General features: G+C 52.2%; 1 protein-coding gene across 1 annotated transcript in view; it reads left to right on the top strand.

Moving 5' to 3' along the window:
• Positions 1 to 28: 28 nt before the first annotated feature.
• Positions 29 to 19,475, top strand: part of TLN1 (talin 1) — a 31,101-nt gene continuing 11,654 nt past the window's right edge. Inside the window, exons 1-30 of the mRNA XM_037495159.2 lie at positions 29 to 290; positions 7,003 to 7,165; positions 7,381 to 7,478; positions 7,733 to 7,862; positions 7,966 to 8,118; positions 8,389 to 8,531; positions 8,643 to 8,770; positions 9,430 to 9,490; positions 10,111 to 10,215; positions 10,477 to 10,632; positions 11,359 to 11,460; positions 11,624 to 11,700; positions 11,949 to 12,129; positions 12,282 to 12,395; positions 12,509 to 12,617; positions 12,842 to 13,050; positions 13,216 to 13,314; positions 14,319 to 14,486; positions 14,664 to 14,958; positions 15,485 to 15,651; positions 16,399 to 16,527; positions 16,688 to 16,804; positions 16,904 to 17,017; positions 17,221 to 17,355; positions 17,503 to 17,631; positions 17,795 to 17,897; positions 18,045 to 18,253; positions 18,612 to 18,731; positions 18,940 to 19,137; positions 19,328 to 19,467. Coding sequence (XP_037351056.1) covers positions 7,036 to 7,165; positions 7,381 to 7,478; positions 7,733 to 7,862; positions 7,966 to 8,118; positions 8,389 to 8,531; positions 8,643 to 8,770; positions 9,430 to 9,490; positions 10,111 to 10,215; positions 10,477 to 10,632; positions 11,359 to 11,460; positions 11,624 to 11,700; positions 11,949 to 12,129; positions 12,282 to 12,395; positions 12,509 to 12,617; positions 12,842 to 13,050; positions 13,216 to 13,314; positions 14,319 to 14,486; positions 14,664 to 14,958; positions 15,485 to 15,651; positions 16,399 to 16,527; positions 16,688 to 16,804; positions 16,904 to 17,017; positions 17,221 to 17,355; positions 17,503 to 17,631; positions 17,795 to 17,897; positions 18,045 to 18,253; positions 18,612 to 18,731; positions 18,940 to 19,137; positions 19,328 to 19,467 — 4,019 coding nt within the window. The 5' untranslated portion in view covers positions 29 to 290; positions 7,003 to 7,035. The remainder of the gene's footprint in view (positions 291 to 7,002; positions 7,166 to 7,380; positions 7,479 to 7,732; positions 7,863 to 7,965; positions 8,119 to 8,388; positions 8,532 to 8,642; positions 8,771 to 9,429; positions 9,491 to 10,110; positions 10,216 to 10,476; positions 10,633 to 11,358; positions 11,461 to 11,623; positions 11,701 to 11,948; positions 12,130 to 12,281; positions 12,396 to 12,508; positions 12,618 to 12,841; positions 13,051 to 13,215; positions 13,315 to 14,318; positions 14,487 to 14,663; positions 14,959 to 15,484; positions 15,652 to 16,398; positions 16,528 to 16,687; positions 16,805 to 16,903; positions 17,018 to 17,220; positions 17,356 to 17,502; positions 17,632 to 17,794; positions 17,898 to 18,044; positions 18,254 to 18,611; positions 18,732 to 18,939; positions 19,138 to 19,327; positions 19,468 to 19,475) is intronic.

Here is a 19,475-nt window from a genome sequence, read left to right as displayed (position 1 = left end):
GCCCAAGGCGCCGCGCCGCAGCTCGGGCGTCCGCTCCGAGCGCGCCGCACCCTCCACCGCCCGCTTCCTGCCGGGGAAGGCGCGCGAGCATCGAGAGCGGCGGCCAGAGCAGCTTCCTGCGGCCCCGCCACCATAGAGCGCGCGCCCAGGGCGCCGCCCGCGGGGGGGCCGTCCCCGGGACGGAAGTGGACGCGCGAGTGTCGAAGGGAGGGCGAGGCCGGACCCGAGAGCCACCGGGAGACGCGCGGGCTAGCGGGCCGGCGGGCGGGGCGCAGAGCCGGGCAGCGCAGGTAGGCCGGGCCGCGCCGCGCCGGAGCCCCGGGGTGGGGCCGCGAGCCGTCCGGGAGGCGGGCGGCGGCGGGCGGGGCCCCCGCTCCCTGCGCCTCCGGTTTCGGGTCCTGCGGCCGAGGTCAGGGCCCAGGGCATCGCCGCTGGCCTCGCCGTGGAGGCGGCCGTCTGGGTGGCCGGGTCGCGGCCCCGCGCAGTCCGCGCTCAGGGCTGGGCCGGGGCGGGGGCGGGGGCTGGAGCGGCGGTGAGGCGCGGGGCGGGGACGGGCTTCGCGGTTAGCCGATAGCGGTTATGTTTTGTGGGTCGGAACGTTTGGGGTGACTTCGCGATCAGGTGGGCTTGTATTTAGGCATCAGGATGAGCCTTAGGTGTTCCAAAGCCGGATGCAAACAGTTACCGGTGAATCAGCTCCGTTTTTGTGGGTAAAGTTGGGATTAAAGGTTTTTGTTTCCTAGGATGGCCAGCATAAATCAAAGCTCTAGTATAGCGTCGGGTTAAGGGTCGACAGCAGAAATTAGGTTCGAAACCCAGTTCTAAGGATTAGAGAACATAAGCATAGTCGGTAGTAGAGGTAAACGGTGAAGGGATGGGTCAGGAATTCAGTGGCAAAGGAGCATTAGACTTAGGGGTCAATATTTAGAGTTTAAGGTTAGGGGATTTGGTACTAAAGGTAAAAATTGGATCAGCGTTAGCAATCAGTGGTTAGGTACAGGTGTCTAGGAAATGGATAAATGTCAAGGCCGGTATTGGGAATCAGGAAACAAATTAGGGTCGAGCTGATGTTAGGAATTAGGGGCAGTTTTCAGGATTGTGGTTGAGGTCAGGGGAGTGGAACTTGGACAGCTAAAAATGAGGAGATTAGCAGTAGATAGATTCCCTTATTTCCTGGGCAGAACTTATACCCGCGTAGTCATAGGGGCTTCTTTAGCCCTGAGAAATGACAAATAGATTCTAGGTCAGGGTTCTGGGCTTCAACTAGAATTGAAGATATCTGGGACTCCAACTTTTTTATTTTACTTTCCAAACCCAAGTAACTTGCTGTGACCACCACAGGGCCAGAGGTTTCTGGTAGGAAAGGGACAGGACCCACGCCTGGTGTATCAGGCCTAGTCATAAGTGGGGGACTGCCTTGGGGTATGGGAATCAGTGACAAAGGGGAAGCAGACCAAGGAAACATTGCTGCTGTGGGTGAAGGGAGTGACTGAATCCTCTGAAAGGTCAACCTCATTGCCTCCCATTCCTCTCCTTCCCTAGATATTAAGGTCTGTCCAATTCTCCTCCTTGGCCCAGCGTTTCACACCCTTCCTGCATGCCCCTTACAGGGTACTCCCTTGTCCTTAACTCTCCCGTGTTCATGTTACCATCGTTTCCCAGTGTCAGTTCTGCCTCCTTTCCCACTGCCCTAATCCATATAGCCTACCTTAATTTACCCTCCTACCCACTGATTGTTCCTATCATTTTAAAACACTCTTCCATCATAGACTCATCTATTTGTCTACCTCCTGGTCATCTGTTGAATACCCTACCACAACTCAAAACAACTGCTTGGTACCCCCAGTGCCTACTATGTGTTACCCCAATTCTAAGCTTCTTTAGTTTCTTGGTCCATTTGTAGGTCCCCTTCCCCCACTCCCAAAACAGAAAAGAGGAAATGAGACCCAAAGAGGAAATTGGGTCTTGCTGATCCCACGCCCAGCCAAGCCACCAACCACACCCCCATTTCACTCCCAGCTGACCCTGCCACTGACCACAGCAGTATCCCCTACCCAGCCTGACTCAGCCACTGGCTGCATCCCATCACCCCCACTCCCAGCTCCAGCTTTACTTAGACACGTCATTCTTGCCCTCTCCTGGCCTAATTTAGCCACTGATCACAGCCCCAACTCTTCTCAGCCTCTTCTAGCCTGACCTGGTCTCTGACCTCACACCATCATTCCCTGATTTAGCCACCATCCACAGAATTATGTTACCCCTTACCCCCAGCCTGATCAGTGAGTGACTGATCACATGTGTATTTTTCGTACTACCATCTTCCCCAGCCTCTTCTCTACACATTGTCTTCCCCATTTTCAGCCAGATTCATTCACTAAATCATCTCTTCTGTGTCTACCTGTGTGCTAACCACATCTCCATTCCCATTTTCCTACAGTGTAACTACTGCCTCATCATCATATTCCCAGCTCACTCTGATCCTTTCTTTCCCCCTTCCCACTGCCTCACCTAAACTCAAGCTGCCCCAGCCACTGAGTAGCTACCGATGACAGGAAGCTAGGGGATACTAGCCTGAGTTTGGGCTCTGGACTTTAGGATTGACAGGAGAGACTGTCATCAAGCCCTGTCACTTCTGCTGCTTAAAATTTCTGAGTGACATCCTCTTCCCACCATCCTGATACTTCATTACATCTCGTTTGTGCTGGTGCAGTGGTCTAACCACTCTCCAAGGTAACTGCCAGAGTTGTTTTCAATCCCCCTTTCAGGGCCCCCTTTCAGGGCCTCCCTGGTGGCACAAAGGGTTAGGTCTCAGCACTATGAAGCTATCGTGGCAACCACTGCAGCATGAGTTCGATCCCTGGCTGGCCAAGGAGCTACCCACATGGCGCAGCAGACCGTTCCTGACTCCCCCGCTGCACCCCTCAGCAGTGTATTTCAGTCAGTCTGCCTGTTCTGTTCCCTGCTGTGTCTCTGGTGAATCCTCTCACCCCCCCACCCCTGTACCTCTGGCCTATACCCCAGTTCTTGTATGCATAAATAAATAAACCTTTAAAAAACAAATTCCCCTTTCCTAAAATGCCCCTTTTCTGGTCAAAGCCTCCCTTTGCCTCCTGCCCTCCAGTAGATCTAATTCCTCATTCTCCTTTAGTCGTCCCCTGCTTGTCCATCCTAACCCTAACTTCCCCATCACTGCTCCCTTGCAGGTACCCTGTGCTTCAGCCAGCCTGCCTACTCACTTCCCTGAATGCTTCTCCACGATTTCTGCTTCTCCACCTTTGCTTGTGCTATTGTCTCTGCCTGGACTGCTACCCGGACCATCTCCGGCTGGCGTAGTGGAGAGAGCTTAGGCTTTGGAATAGCGAAACCTGGGTTCGGATCCTGGCTTCACAGCATTTTAGCTGAATGACTTTGGACAAGTACCTAAACAAGTGTTTAACATCTTTGAGCCTCAGTTTCCTAATCTGTAAGCATGGAAATAACCACACCTACCTTGCAGGGTTGTTGTAAGGATTAAATGAAATTATGTATATACAAAGTAATTAATCAAAATATAAGGCAATTTATAGTCAATAAAAAATAGATCATTCTTATTTCTTATCATCTTCATTTTTTAAAACCCTAACCTCAAATGACACTTTCATGGAGAATTTTTGGTCCCCCTTCCTTAACCAAAAGGGGTCTCTCCCTTGAGCACACACGTCTTGGCGCTTAACCACATCCCGTTCTGGTATTAATTCTGTATTGAGTTTATCCACTTAGCTGACTGGAACCCCTTGATTGCAAAGGCTAAGGCTTAACTCTTCTTGGTTCCCAGCCACTGAGTTTGGGCCTTCCCCATGAGAAATGCTTCCTGGGTGAATGGAGGGAGAATGTCTACGTTGTGGAGCAGAGACATTGGGGCTGAGCCCATGTGCTGGCCGATAGAGGTGTATTTGTGGGGAAGCTATATGCGTGGGATGGGTCTTTACAGGAAGATAGTGTGGTTGTGCTGGGGTCTGTGTGTTTGAGATAACTGTGTAGACACAGCGTAAGTAGCTCTGTGACTAGGCCTGGGTGCATTTGGAGAGAACGAATATGCACGGATAGAGGTGTAGATGGGGAGAGGCTGTGTCAGGGGAAGCCAGGTCCAGCCCTTCACTGCCCAGTCCAGCCCTAAATGAGCCTCTAGCAGCCTGAGGCCGGATATGTCAGTCTCACCCACAGCCCTTCCCCCACCCCGCAGTTGCGGACTCAGAGGCCAAATTTGGTAACAGACTGAATGTTACTCCCCCCCACCTTACATTCTGACTCTGTGTTCAACTTTCTCTCTCCCTCTGTTCCTCTCTAACTCCCTGCCTTCCTGCAGCTCTGTTGTAGGTATCTATTCTGACTATATTCTCCATGTACCCCAAATTCCTTACCCCCAGGACATTCCATTCCTTGCTGGGATTTGACCTCCTGTCCTCCATTCCCCCCCCCTCCATTGCCCAACTCCTCTGGAATGCATCTCAGGAATGTCTTGAGGGAGGAAGAGTTCCCTGGGTGGGGGACGTGGAGGGGGGGTGCATTGTTGCCGCTCCATAAAACATGATGGAAAGGGGAGCAGGAACTGGACAGCTTTTGCCCTTACTTTCAGGGGCCTTGTATCTCACCACCCACAGTTCACCCCTCACCCTCTTGTAGCTATGGGAATGTCTACTCAGGATCAGCCTGGGAGTGAGGGTTGGCATGACTCAACTTGCTTATCGGGGTCTCAGCAGAGGTTTCCGTGCTCAAGGAAGAAGGGGGTGTCCATATATCCGGAGGAAATGGGGGAAACATGCAATTTCAGCTTAGGGTGGTGGGTCCTTTCAGTCCTGCCCTCAGCTTTTCTCAACCTCAGGTCTTCCAGTAACCCACCGTCCAGGACTCTGCAGGTACTGGGAGAGGTGCCCTAGGAATGGAGAGAGGGGCAGAGAGCTGGATCGGGGGTGTGGGGAGGGTCCTCTCATTTGGGAGTGAAGATAGTGAATGGTTTTCTTTCTTTTGAGCCTCTGGGTAGTGTATAAGATAGAAGTGGTCTCTCACGCCCCTGATCTAGATCTTCCCTAATCTGCCTCCTGTCTCCCATTTCCACCTAGATTTGTGATCTCCCTCACCCCAGCCCTCTTTCTTCAATCTCCAAAAACAGCCCTCTTCCCAGCTTTCCTAGTTCTCAACAGCTTTCTGTATCCTTATACCCCCTCCTCTGCTTCCAGCCTTACCCCCTCTAGTCCTGCTTTCCCTCCCCTGCAGCTAACAATTTGCCAGGAGGGGACTGGGCAGCCTGGGTGGCTCATTCTCTTAGGAAAGCACCAATCCCTATACTGGACCTGGGTCGCATCATCAGCTGCCAGGCAGAGGTGTCGTCTTAGGCACCATGCGCCACCTGCTGCCTCTAGGGGCTCCTCCACCAGACCAGAGGCGTGCCAAGAGAATGCGAGAGGACAGAGTGGGGTGGGATGCCGAGCTGCACTGAAAATACCATCAGGGGAGGCATCAGAGATGGAGGCAGTGTTTAAAAAGGACTGCATAAAACAGGAAAGTTGCAGTGAGATCTAGGTGTTAACTTGGCGACTTTCAAAGAGCAAGGACTACTTAGAAGGGCTGGGATTCTTCCTGTGATCCACCTTGAAACTTGCTGCCAGTGCCACACCCAGGTCTGCTTCCCTTCTGTAAAATTGAAGTTGATCATTCCTAAGGTCCCTGTGGATTAGGGAATCAAAATTGTAGGTTGACTGCCTGGGAAGCCAAATATGGGGCCAGGCTTCTCAGGGGAGCCCCCAACATCTCAGGCCTAGTTAACTTGAACAGCCGATGTTTGACACACACGCCCCTACCACACTACCAGACCAACTAGAGACAGTGTTTGCAAGCTTCAAGTTCCCTTGGGAATTATTTAATTGAAGATCTTCATTTTGCAAAGAAGGAGGCTAAACCTACGAGACAAGCTCACATGATGAGTCAAGGCTGAGCCTTAAAAATCCCAGACAGGGGGGCCTCCCTGGTGGCGCAGCGGGTTGAGTGCCGCACTGTGAAGCTGTCCGCAGCCTCTGTAGCATGGGTTCGATTCCCGGCCAGCCAGGGAGAAACCCACATGGCATGGCAGACCTCTCCTGCCTCACCCGTTGCTCCCCTCAGCAGTATCTTTGGTCTGTCTGCCTGTTCTGCTCCCCACTCTGTCTCTGGTGAATTCTCTCACCCTCCCGCACCTCTGACCTGTACCTACCTCAGTTCTTGTATAAATAAATAAAATCTTTAAAAAAAAAAAAAAATCCCTGAGAGGGAAAAGCCAGCAGGACATAGTAGGAGGGAAAAAATATACCAGGAAAAGATAAAAGTAAGATTAAAAAAATTAAAAGGCAAGCAGGAGTGGGAAAGGAATGGGGACAAGAGAGGAGAGAGAGCCATTTGGAAGAAAGAAGGGAGGCACAGATCCCAACTTTAGGGCAGGAGGGTGGTATCTTCAGGTAACATTGCATTTTAGTCCTGCCCCTATTGCACCATCATGCTAGTCTCTTTTCACATGTCTTATATGGTTAGAACTAGCCCTTTTGATGTTAATAATCTTTTACTCTTTAAAATTATTATATAAGACAATCTCTTTGCTGACCTTGGTGGCACAGGGGTTACAGTCTCAGTCCTATCAAGCTGTCAGCAGCCATAGCCACTGCAGCCCAAGTTAGATCCCCAGCCAAGGAGCTAACCCACATGGTGCAGCAGACCCTTCACCTGTCTCACCCACTGCTCCCCTTGGCAGTGTGTTTCAGTAGATCCACCTATTCTGCTCCCTACTCTTTCTCTAATGAATCCTCTCACCCCCTGCACCTCTGGCCTGCACCCCAGTTCTTGTATGCATAAATAATTTTTTTAAATAAAAATAAAACAACCTCACTGCTACCTGCTTTGGTAAGTCCATTTGAAAAACAACACCCAAGGGACTCTGTCTGGGGACCTCCCCTTCTCCAATTAGGGTTATTCTAATGCCCTGATGCCATGGGCCAGGTCTAGCCAGGCTGGAGAGGAGAAGCCGCCACCATGGTTGCACTTTCGCTGAAGATCAGCATTGGAAATGTGGTGAAGACAATGCAGTTTGAGCCATCCACCATGGTGTACGACGCTTGTCGCATCATCCGTGAGCGTATACCAGAGGCCCCAGCTGGCTCGCGTGAGTCTGACTACTCAGGTGCCTGGGGTGGGAGTCCTCCATCCCTTCTCATCCCCAGGCTTTTAGCCTTGAGAGATGACCCTCTTGTCGCCCTAGGCTTTCCCCCTCCATCAGGTCTGTGCTCCTTGGTTCCCTCCCCTTTTGGCCCAGGGTCACTGAGAAAATGGCTACATTTGGGTCCTCCTCAGTCTGAAGTGACCCTTCCTCTCTTTTAGCCAGCGACTTTGGGCTATTTCTGTCAGATGATGACCCCAAAAAGGGCATATGGCTGGAGTCTGGGAAAGCTTTGGATTACTACATGCTCCGAAATGGGGTGAGTATCACTCCATCTAAGATCACTCATGTCCTCTTCCATCAGTGTCCTCATACCTCCTTTTTTCAGTCCCCACATATGTTGTCTCTGACCCTCCCACTGCTTTCTGTTTATTACAGACAACCGTAATATCCCTCATTTAATGCATCTAGTCTTCCTTTTGGTGCTCAATTTTCCTCCCTTCTGGCCATGTAAAAAGGAAGTAATACCTTTAGCTTAAAGTGAGCCCCTCCCTCCTTTTCCTGCCCCAACAGGACACCATGGAATACAGGAAGAAACAGAGACCCCTGAAGATCCGGATGCTAGATGGAACTGTGAAGACCATCATGGTGGATGACTCGAAGACCGTCACCGACATGCTCATGACCATCTGTGCCCGCATTGGTAAGAGGGCCCATGGGGCCGAGGGCTGGGGTAGGGTGGCACCGACTCTGCCCAAGGACTTGGCTCCATGCCTGGGATGCTGCCAACCCACCCCCTCGCACAGGCATCACCAACCATGACGAATACTCACTGGTTCGAGAGTTGATGGAAGAGAAGAAGGAGGAGGTGACGGGGACCTTACGAAAGGACAAGACACTGTTGAGAGATGAGAAGAAAATGGAGAAACTAAAGCAGAAATTGCACACAGATGACGAGTGTAAGCGGAAATGGAAAAAGAGGGTGTTGGAAATGACTGGGTCGTGGCGGGGGGCTGTTTATTATTTATCGAATATGTGCTTTTGTAAGATGCTATTTTAGACACTGGGATGCATTAGTAATAAAGTCCTACGCTCACAGAGCTTAACATTTTAGTGAGAGAAGGTAGGAAATGAAATAAACCAAAAGCCAGCAATCAGACACAGACAGCACAGGGGCCATGAGCATGGGGGCCGTGGGCTTGGCACTGAGGGGCTCTCTGGTGCCCCAGTGAACTGGCTGGACCATGGCCGGACACTGAGGGAACAGGGAGTGGAAGAGCATGAGACGCTTCTGCTGCGGAGGAAGTTCTTCTATTCAGATCAGAATGTGGATTCCCGGGACCCCGTACAGCTGAACCTCCTTTATGTGCAGGTGTGGAGAGGGCTTGCCCGGGGTGGGGAAGGTGGGGAGAGGAGCAGAAGCACGGTGAGGAACCACCCTGTGCCCACACACAGCATTTGCCTCCTGTTCCTGGCTCTCTAGGCACGAGATGACATCCTGAATGGCTCCCACCCTGTCTCCTTCGACAAAGCCTGTGAGTTTGCTGGCTTCCAGTGCCAGATCCAGTTTGGGCCCCACAATGAGCAGAAGCACAAGGCCGGCTTCCTTGAGTGAGTGATCCACCTCCTAGACCCTCTTCCCCTGTGCCTCCTCTGAAGCACTAGGGTTTGGCCAATGTGGGTATCTTGTTAGCTTCCATTATCCATTTGTCTCCTAACTGGCCCCTGTGAAACTTAATTGCAGTCCAAAATCTCTGGCCCATTACCTCTGAGGCAAGCATGTAACTTTCTTGAGGTTCCCTGATTATTTTAATTTTACTACAGTAGCCAGAGGGAAACAGGGTACATTTCTATTCATAAGGAACATTAGATTTAAAAAGTCTGGCAAATCTCATCCGCTGGTATTTCTCAGAATGTATAGAGTTCAGTGTGGCTTTCCCAGCTTCTACGTGCCTGATCATCTTTCTAGTGAGCTCCTTCTGCTCTTGGTTCCCTGAAATGGGGCTCCGATCCTCTTTCCCTCAGGGACTGAGCCTCCAACTCAAGTTCCCTCAGTCCCTTTTTCCTGTAGGGAGAGACACAGGCAGCATTCAAGAGCTAATGCTAAGTCACCTTGATTTCAGGGACAATCAGACTCTCTTCCCTCAGAGTCTCCCTTCTGAAAGATAATACTGTTCTAGACATTTCCTCACACCCCTAGGCCCACAGTCCATGGCCCACATATCCCTGATGCTGTCCACTACATGCTGACCCTCCCTTTTCTGGTGTAGCCTGAAGGACTTCCTGCCCAAGGAGTATGTGAAGCAGAAGGGAGAGCGTAAGATCTTCCAGGTGAATGGGGCTAGGGGAAAGTGTTTGGGATGACCCGGGAGCTTTGCTGCTTAACCCTACTGACTAAATGGATCCCTGACCCTGCTTCCACCCACACCAAGCTATTCTCCCACTTCTCCTGTGCCAAGAAAGCAGAAGACCTGGGCTTTTAGTCACAGCTCCTTTGCTGCTTTTGCTGTAGAATTCGATTCAGTATTCTTGTTTTCTTTTCTTTACCTCTAACATGGGATAATAGTACCTGCCCTGAATAGGATGATAGGAGAATCAAATGAGCTAGTGTACTGTAATACTGTGAAAAGTAAATCTTTGTGCAACTGGAAGGTATTATCCCCTACCTTTGAATAGTCAGCCCAAAAGGCTTTCTATTTCACCTACTTCCTAACTTTCCATCCACATCTCCAGAATGTCTGCAAGTTCCTTAACTGTGTCCCTTGAATTGTTGCTTTAGCATATCCTTCATCAGCCCCCATTGTCCTCTCATTTCTCATATCCTGCACCCCTAACCTTTCCTATGTCCCCATCATACTCTCCCATTGTAGTTAACATGCCAACTTAACTCTTTGCCTGTGATATTATCCTCCCCATATTTTGCTAAATCTTTCCTCATTTCGTACTCTCAGGCACACAAGAATTGTACGCAAATGAGTGAGATTGAGGCCAAGGTGCACTATGTGAAGTTAGCCCGCTCCCTCAAGACATATGGTGTCTCCTTCTTCCTGGTTAAGGTGGGTTGTGGACCCTTCTCACCCCTACTTTTGCTCTCTGAAAGAGTCCTTATGAACTCTTGCCTAGTGGCCAGTCCACCACTACTTCACTCCTACCCTGCATTTTCCCTCCCTTTTCCTTTGCCCTAAAGGAGCTTTGTCCTGGCTCCACCCACAGACACCCCAGTTTAGCTGTCCTACCCACCTTGTGGTCTAGATCTGGTCTGTCCATTCACTTTTTGTTCAATCACCTATAACACCAACAACAACCCCTGCCTACAGGAAAAAATGAAAGGAAAGAACAAACTGGTGCCCAGGCTTCTGGGTATCACCAAGGAGTGTGTGATGCGTGTGGATGAGAAGACCAAAGAAGTGATCCAGGAGTGGAACCTCACCAACATCAAGCGCTGGGCTGCCTCTCCCAAGAGCTTTACCCTGGTGAGTCAGGTCGGAGGTGGAAGGGGTTTGGGATTTGTAGAGAAGGGTCAGTCCCGGGGTCCCTCAGGGCAGGGGAAATGAGTATGGTTTTAGTCAAAATGAGAACTTGGAAACTAATGCAAGAACACAGGTTAGAGCAGAGGAAAAACTGCTGGGCAATGTCTGAGGCTCAAATGAAACTTATTTTAAATCAGTGAAACAAAACTCACCAGCAGGCTGAGATCACAGGAAACTTGGAGGGGAGAGGGAGGTGAGAGAAAGAAAAGCTTCCCTTCTTTCAGCATCAACTACATATAGTAGTTTTCCTTTCCTGGCATTATATTTCTGTTATTAATTGAAAACTGATAACAACTTGCCCCAATGAGAGAAACAAATTAGTAAAGGCACTTTGGCCACTGTGGATACTAGTGCTAACCTTCAGTTACGGCAGCTTAATGAAATGTGTTTGTATCCTCCCAATTTGATTATCAAGATGAGGGGAAAGAGATTTCCTAAATGGCATGTGTTTAAAACACATAAATATATCATAGAGACCATGACTTAGAAATAAAGTATTTCCCTCCAAGGAAGAAACTAAGAAAAGAGGAGCCTAAAACAAGGCCGGCTTCTCTCTAGAGGGCTGTTGGCCTGGGGAAGACCCTCTTTGTCTTCAGAGCTTCCATCCTACCCTTTTCCAGCTTGAAGAGATTCATGCTTTCCCACTAAGCCCCCACCTTGTCACCCTAGGACTTCGGGGACTACCAGGATGGCTACTATTCAGTACAGACGACTGAGGGGGAGCAGATTGCACAGCTCATTGCTGGCTACATCGATATCATCCTGAAGAAGGTGAGCACTACCTCTCCTGCCTTCTCCTTCTCCTTCTTACCTTGTCCCTAAGCCAGATGGATAGAGATGGGGGCCCAGGTTCTGGAAAATAGCTGACTGGGGGAAAAGAGGCTATCTTCTCCCCAATTCCTCCTTTAACCCTCGTTTCTTTTTTTCCCTACAGAAAAAAAGCAAAGATCACTTTGGGCTGGAAGGAGATGAGGAGTCTACTATGCTGGAGGACTCAGTGTCCCCCAAAAAGTATGAAGGGAGTTGGGCTGAACCCATCCCTCAGGGACAGAGAGGGAAAGGCTTGACACCAAGGACCTAGGGAGGGAGGGTGGAAATCTTTAGACTGGTTCTTGAACTCACCGCAGGCTGAATGAAACCTCACCCTACCCAGCCCCTCTCCACCCCCCAGACCACCGAACTTGCAAAGAGAATGCAGAGCTGGGAGGGAGTGCAAGGAGGAAGTGCTCTGGGTGCTCCCCAGTGTGTCCCCTCTCTAGGTCGACAGTCCTGCAGCAGCAATATAACCGGGTGGGGAAAGTAGAGCACGGTTCTGTGGCCCTGCCTGCCATCATGCGCTCCGGAGCCTCTGGGCCTGAGAATTTCCAGGTGGGCAGCATGCCACCTGCCCAGCAGCAGATTACCAGTGGCCAGATGCACCGAGGACACATGCCTCCTTTGGTGAGAGAGCCCCCACTGCCACCACCGCCTGGGCCTAGCCAGGACTTAGGCAGTCTCTTCTGTATTCCTCTTTCACTTATGGTTGACTTTTACCTTCTCTTTCCTCTAAACATTCCTTTCCAGTCCCTGTGACTTCTCTCCTTGTCTTACAGACTTCAGCCCAACAGGCACTCACTGGAACCATCAACTCCAGCATGCAGGCTGTACAGGCCGCCCAGGCTACGCTGGATGATTTTGACACTCTGCCTCCTCTGGGCCAGGACGCTGTGAGTATGGGCAGATGGGGAGAGATTAATGGTATTGAACCCCCCCCCCCAGAAACCAGGTTAGGTTTAGTCAAAGTAGAGCTGATCCTGAGATTTGTTTCTCTTTCCCTCAGGCCTCAAAGGCCTGGCGTAAGAACAAGATGGACGAATCAAAGCATGAGATCCACTCCCAGGTAGATGCCATCACCGCCGGTACTGCCTCAGTGGTGAACCTGACAGCAGGTAGGCTGGATCCGAACTCCTTGTATGTGGTGAAGGAGGAGAAGGCGGGCGTGTACAAGCATGAGTGTGACTGAATCCATGTGTGACTGCACCTTGAGTCATGGAAGGGATGTGTGTGTGTTTCACACAGGACGTGTGTGTGACTAACTGTGACTGTACCACCTAGCCCATCAGCCCGCCTGCCCTGTCTCTCACACATGCTCCTCGTCTTCCCCTCCCCTCAGGGGACCCTGCAGAGACAGACTACACTGCAGTGGGCTGTGCCGTCACCACTATCTCCTCCAACCTGACGGAGATGTCCCGCGGCGTGAAGCTGCTGGCTGCCCTGCTGGAGGATGAAGGCGGCAGTGGCCGCCCCCTGCTACAGGCAGCGAAGGGCCTTGCAGGGGCAGTGTCAGAGCTGCTGCGCACTGCCCAGCCAGCCAGTGCCGAGGTCAGGAGCCCCGGGGTCAGCACTGGGGAGGAGAGGGAGCTCCGGCCCAAGGAGAAGGAGCCAGTCCAAGTTACAGGATGGAAGTGTGGGAGCCATGGGCATGGAGGGACCAAGGGCACATGGGCAGGTACTGGGCAGCTTCTGACCGGTGTTCACTCTCCACAGCCCCGTCAGAACCTGCTGCAAGCAGCTGGGAACGTGGGCCAGGCCAGTGGGGAGCTGTTGCAGCAAATTGGGGAAAGTGATACTGACCCCCACTTCCAGGTTGGTGACCTACTCAACTCCCAGAACCCCAGCTTCTAGGAGGTATCCTCTGATCCTGAACCTAGCTCCTAATCTCACTACTATGAAATGACCCCTCAGAACTAACCTGAACTGACACTGGGAACCTCCAGTCTCTTTTTGGGGGGAATGAGAGAATTCAGAAACACCAAATCCAAACTTGACCTACACGTTCACCCTTAGCCCTCACTGATGATGTTTTCAGATGTCTGTCATCTTTTCCCTATTTCCCTTTGCCCATACATAGCCCTGGCCCCAACTTGACCTCTTGAACCCCCTGCCAATCCTTTAGATCATAGCACCCTGAGGACACTGTTCTCTAGCTCCCCCCTTCCCTGCCCCATGCCATTCTCCTCAGCTGACTTGTCATCCTGGATTTCCCACGCAGATATGTGCACCCAGAGGGGCTGGGGTTCGATCTCCCCCCGACCCCCCCACGGTAACGGCCTCTGGCCTGGGCCTTCCCAGCTTTGTCCTCTCTGAGCCGCATACACTCGCTTCTGCACCCAGCCTCCTGGGGAGCAGATGTGATGGGAGATGGGGAGGTATGGCACAGGCAGGGCATGGGAAAGTGGGATCAGGTAGTACAGGGCCTTAATCCTGAGACTCCAGGGTGACTACTTCCAAACCAAGATTGAGAAGAAATGGAGAAAAGAGGCCGGGGGTGGATGGGAACCCAAGAGGCCCCTCCTCTCACCATCCCATTGTGACAGCACTGCCCCCACCTCCCCACTGCCGTCCGAGTGTATCCGCCTCCTGCCTGTCTCCCTTTGGTGTAGGCTGTTCTCTTGGTGTGGGTTTGTTCCTTGGTGAGGGCTCTCTCCTACTGTGCGCTCAAGGCAGGGGCTTGGGGTAGATTCTGGTTGCTTTTGCATACGCTGTCCTGTGATTGGAGTCAGTGGGAATAATGAAACAGCTTATGCCTCTGAGATGAGTACCTGGACCCCGAGCCTCGTCTCAGCCAGGCTGACTGCTGTTTCTCACAGGACGTGCTGATGCAGCTAGCCAAGGCCGTGGCAAGTGCCGCAGCTGCCCTGGTCCTCAAGGCCAAGAGTGTGGCCCAGCGGACAGAGGACTCGGGGCTTCAGACCCAGGTTATTGCTGCCGCAACACAGTGCGCCCTGTCCACCTCCCAGCTGGTGGCGTGTACCAAGGTGAGCCCCACAGGTTGTTCTAGCCTGTACCAAGAAGTGCTGTTGCCACATACACAAGAGCCTCTCATTTGATCTCTCCCGAGACCTTAATCCCAACTCAGTGATTGTTGTAAACCCCACAGAAATACCTCACCTCTTTCCACTTGCCTACATTTATGACACTTGGCTTGCCCACAGGTAGTGGCCCCTACAATCAGCTCACCTGTCTGCCAAGAACAGCTGGTGGAAGCAGGACGACTGGTGGCCAAAGCTGTGGAAGGCTGCGTGTCTGCCTCCCAAGCAGCCACAGAGGACGGGCAGCTATTGCGGGGGGTAGGAGCAGCAGCCACTGCTGTCACCCAGGCCCTGAATGAGCTGCTGCAGCACGTGAGGGCCCATGCCACCGGGGCTGGGCCCACTGGCCGTTATGACCAGGCCACTGACACCATCCTTACCGTCACTGAGAACATCTTCAGCTCCATGGGTGATGCTGGTAAGCACACCACCCACGGAAAGACTAGGAACTCCGAGCTCACTGGACATTCCCTTGCAGGACTGCCTGCTCCCTAGGAGGGGACATTGTGTGTTTAGTAAACTTTCAATTCCCCACCTGTAAAGCAAGAATAGTCACTGCTCTGCCTTCCTTGGCGCATTTAAAGAACATACCAAAAGCAGATGGAAAGCAGCACTATTAAGAGATAGCTTTCTCCACTCTCCACTATACCCCCTTGCCCTCAAAAGCTTTCACAGAGTTTCTCAACCTCTCAAGACTATTTGCTGAAAGCACCCACTGGAGACTGTCCTTCCTCCCATCAAAATCTACCTGGAAATCTGTTCCACTCCAAGATCCCAAACCCAGAAAATGATAATCCAGGGAAATCATTTCAAGCACCTTCACTTGCCTACATCTGCTGTTTCCTGTCTGGAGAAGCCCTCCCCCTACCTGTCATGTTTCTTTATCCCACCCCCAGGGTCCTCTCAGTGTCTCTGGCCTCCTCACCTGTGCCCTGTCCTCTTAGGTGAGATGGTGCGCCAGGCCCGCATTCTAGCCCAAGCCACCTCCGACCTGGTCAATGCCATCAAGGCTGATGCCGAGGGGGAGAGTGATCTGGAGAACTCCCGCAAGCTACTGAGTGCTGCCAAGATCTTGGCTGACGCCACGGCCAAGATGGTAGAGGCTGCCAAGGTATAGAGCCTTCTGTGTAGATCCCTAGACTGGACCCTGATGGGAAGTATAAAGGTCCAGATGGTCACCCTCATGGGGGAAATACAGGAAAACAGAAATACAAGAGAGCAAATAGAGGAGCATGCAGAAGGAAGTGCACCCCTAGGCTGCTGGTGGATGGTCAGTGGCCCTCACTTCCAGCCAGTGTAACTCATTGTGACGCTGACTGACAGGCAACTGTGCCCTTTTTCTCCCCTGACTCTAAAGTCTGTTCTTTCTACTTTCCCTACTTTACTGCCACCACCTGCCTGGTCTTCCTGTGAAGGGCCAGAGGCATTCAGTCACATGGCCTCTGCTCCTAGCAAAACAGAGGAGAACTAGGCAGTTAGACACAGGGACCCAGAGCAGAGACTTTCAGGAAGACCCAAGATTCCCAGGCCCAGCTCTTCAGTTTGTAGGAGTAACCGGGTCCCCTGCTTTGGTATTCTTGAGATCTCTGCTCACCTCTGCCTGCTAGTGGCATTCTGGGAGAAGTGGGGAAAAAATGTGGCCCCTTCCCCAAAGAGGGAAAGAAAAATTCTGCCTAATGGATTTCAGCATTCCTAAGAGAATCCAGGGCCCCTGAGGCTACTCCTTTCCAGGGACTATCTTTCAGAGGGGATAGTCAGAAATTACTTCAGAAAAATAAGTCTGGGCCTGGAAGGGTTAGAGCGGAGCTTTTAGGATCTACGGAGTGCTAAGTGGTGACTATCGCTCCACCTCCCTCAGGGAGCAGCTGCCCACCCTGATAGTGAGGAGCAGCAGCAGAGACTGAGGGAGGCAGCTGAGGGGCTGCGCATGGCTACCAATGCAGCTGCGCAGAATGCCATCAAGAAAAAGCTGGTGCAGCGCCTGGAGGTAAGACTGGGAGAGAATCCAGGAGCAAGAGAGTGTGAGTACTGTGGGGAAAATGAAACTGGGAGGGACACACAGAGAGAATCAATGAATATGTTCCCGGGAGACAGCATGGGCATGTAGGCCTGGGCCTGGGGCCTGTCCTGACTTTCTGTCCTCACAGCATGCGGCCAAGCAGGCTGCAGCCTCTGCTACGCAGACCATTGCTGCGGCTCAACATGCAACCTCTGCCCCCAAGGCCTCTGCTGGCCCCCAACCCCTGCTGGCACAGAGCTGCAAGGTGAGACTCCAGGAAGCATTTGGGGGCAGAAGAAGGTGTGGGAGGAGGGAGACTCCCCCAGCTTGTGGAGAGGTGCTCTTGTGACATTTTCACTTACAGGCGGTGGCGGAGCAAATTCCACTGCTGGTGCAGGGTGTCCGAGGGAGCCAGGCTCAGCCTGATAGTCCCAGTGCTCAGCTGGCCCTCATCGCTGCCAGTCAGAGCTTCCTGCAGGCAAGACCCCCACCTCTCAGACCAGACCCTCCCACTCTTCTAAGACTCCTAGATGTCCCCCCACACACACAATTAAATCTCTGCCAGTGGCCTCTGTCCCAGGACTAAGCCCCAATGTTCACCACATCCTGGTCATCATCAGCCCCTGACCCCAAGCCTGTAGGGAGGATGTACACTTTATCTGCTTTCCTGTTCCCCAACAGCCAGGTGGGAAGATGGTGGCAGCTGCGAAGGCCTCAGTGCCAACAATTCAGGACCAGGCTTCAGCCATGCAGCTGAGTCAGTGTGCTAAAAACCTTGGCACCGCACTGGCCGAGCTCCGTACTGCTGCCCAGAAGGTATGGGAGCTGGCTTGCTTTTTGGAAGATGAGGGAGGAGGCCTGGGATGATGGGGAATCTGTGCAGAATAACCTAAAATGTGTAACCTGAGGCATTGGTGGCTCAGTAGTACCTACTACACCCCCTATAACCCCCTGTCGCTGTAGGCTCAGGAAGCATGCGGGCCTTTGGAGATGGATTCTGCACTGAGTGTGGTACAGAACCTAGAGAGAGACCTGCAGGAAGTGAAGGCAGCAGCTCGAGATGGCAAGCTTAAACCTTTGCCTGGGGAGACGGTAAGATTCTTAAGACCTCCTTCTTATTCAATCCTTGAAGTCTCTACCCCCACCTCCAATGCCCTGCACTGCACTGCATTGTTTATTTATAAACAGCCTGCTGTCCCCAAATAGTTTCTCAAGTTCTCGCTTTTAAGCCTCTGAGTCTCTCCTTCATCCCTAGATGGAGAAATGTGCCCAGGACCTGGGCAACAGCACCAAAGCTGTGAGCTCTGCCATTGCCCAGCTGCTGGGAGAGGTTGCCCAGGGCAATGAGAATTATGCAGGTATGTGGCAGAGCCAAGAATGGGGCATATGGTGAAGAAGGTGGGAGGATAGGAGCTGGATGAGAGAGGTGACTGCAGGGGAAACCACTGGGATCAGGGCCTGCAGTGAGGGTGCTTTTCCTTTCCTCGCCCTTTTTGCTTCCTCAGGTATTGCAGCTCGGGATGTGGCAGGCGGGCTGCGGGCACTGGCCCAGGCTGCTAGGGGTGTAGCTGCCCTGACGTCAGACCCAGCAGTTCAGGCCATCGTGCTTGACACAGCCAGTGATGTGCTGGACAAGGCCAGCAGCCTGATCGAGGAGGCGAAAAAGGCAGCTGGCCATCCAGGGGACCCTGAGAGCCAGCAACGACTTGCCCAGGTTGGGTGTTGAGAGAAGCCACTCTTCCCTCTCCCCCAGATCCCATCAGAAAGGAAGGATGGTCTCATCCATGTTGACAGAGGGACATCTTTGGTCTACTCTTGAGAGCGCCTATCTAGACTCTATCCTTCTTTTTCTCCATCTATTAGACTAAAGCAGGGACCTAGCTAAACACCAAGTTTGCAGAAGTTTGGTTACAGAAACTTGATGACCTAACTTCAGCCTGTTCAGCCAAGTCACCCCCTCTTGCCTCTTTCACTTTCAGAGGCAGTAGAGCTGGTTATCTGCTATGCCCCATGGGTGGAGGGGATTCCCAAATTGTTTCCTTTTGGGTAATCCCATTCCTTTCCCACCTCAGGTGGCTAAAGCTGTGACCCAGGCTCTGAACCGCTGTGTCAGCTGCCTGCCTGGCCAGCAAGATGTGGACAATGCCCTGAGAGCAATTGGAGACGCCAGCAAGCGGCTCCTCAGTGACTCGGTAGGTGCACGGAAGCAATGGGGGAGCACCGGAGCCAAAGAACTCCAAGCTTCTCCTTCCACCTTAGGCCCCTCTTTGACTCTGACTTCCCAGATCTGTCCTTCTCTGTTACTCCCAGGTTACATGCCCACCTCCCAGTGTTCCTTGATCAAACTCTGCCCCATATCATTCCCTGTTTTTCCATCCAGCTTTCTCTTTGACCCTGCAGCTTCCCCCCAGCACTGGGACATTTCAAGAAGCTCAGAGTCGATTGAATGAAGCTGCTGCCGGGCTGAATCAGGCAGCCACAGAACTGGTGCAGGCCTCTCGGGGCACCCCTCAGGACATGGCTCGAGCTTCAGGTCGATTTGGGCAGGACTTCAGCACCTTCCTGGAAGCTGGCGTGGAGATGGCAGGACAGGCTCCGGTATGACGAGTGTCAACTGGGTCTATTTCAAGGGTTAGACGTGACCCTTGGGTTACTACACAAGTCCTAGCTGCTCCTGGCTGCCTCCCCTCCCTGCCCTCTAGCATTATTTGAGTGTCTGGGAAAGAAGATCCCTTTTAAAGACAGATGAAAGGACTGGACGATGTGTTGACTTTCTTACTTTTAACAGAATCAGGAAGACCGTGCCAAGGTCGTGTCCAATTTGAAGGGTATCTCCATGTCTTCAAGCAAACTTCTCCTAGCTGCCAAAGCCCTGTCCACAGACCCTGCTTCCCCCAATCTCAAGACTCAGCTGGCCGCAGCTGCCCGGTTAGTAG

This window comes from Talpa occidentalis, unplaced genomic scaffold (assembly GCF_014898055.3).
Source record: "Talpa occidentalis isolate TD23 unplaced genomic scaffold, MPIMG_talOcc4v2.1 talOcc4.7, whole genome shotgun sequence".
NCBI classification, from domain to species: Eukaryota; Metazoa; Chordata; class Mammalia; order Eulipotyphla; family Talpidae; genus Talpa; species Talpa occidentalis.
This window is presented reverse-complemented; position numbering and strand designations above follow the sequence as displayed.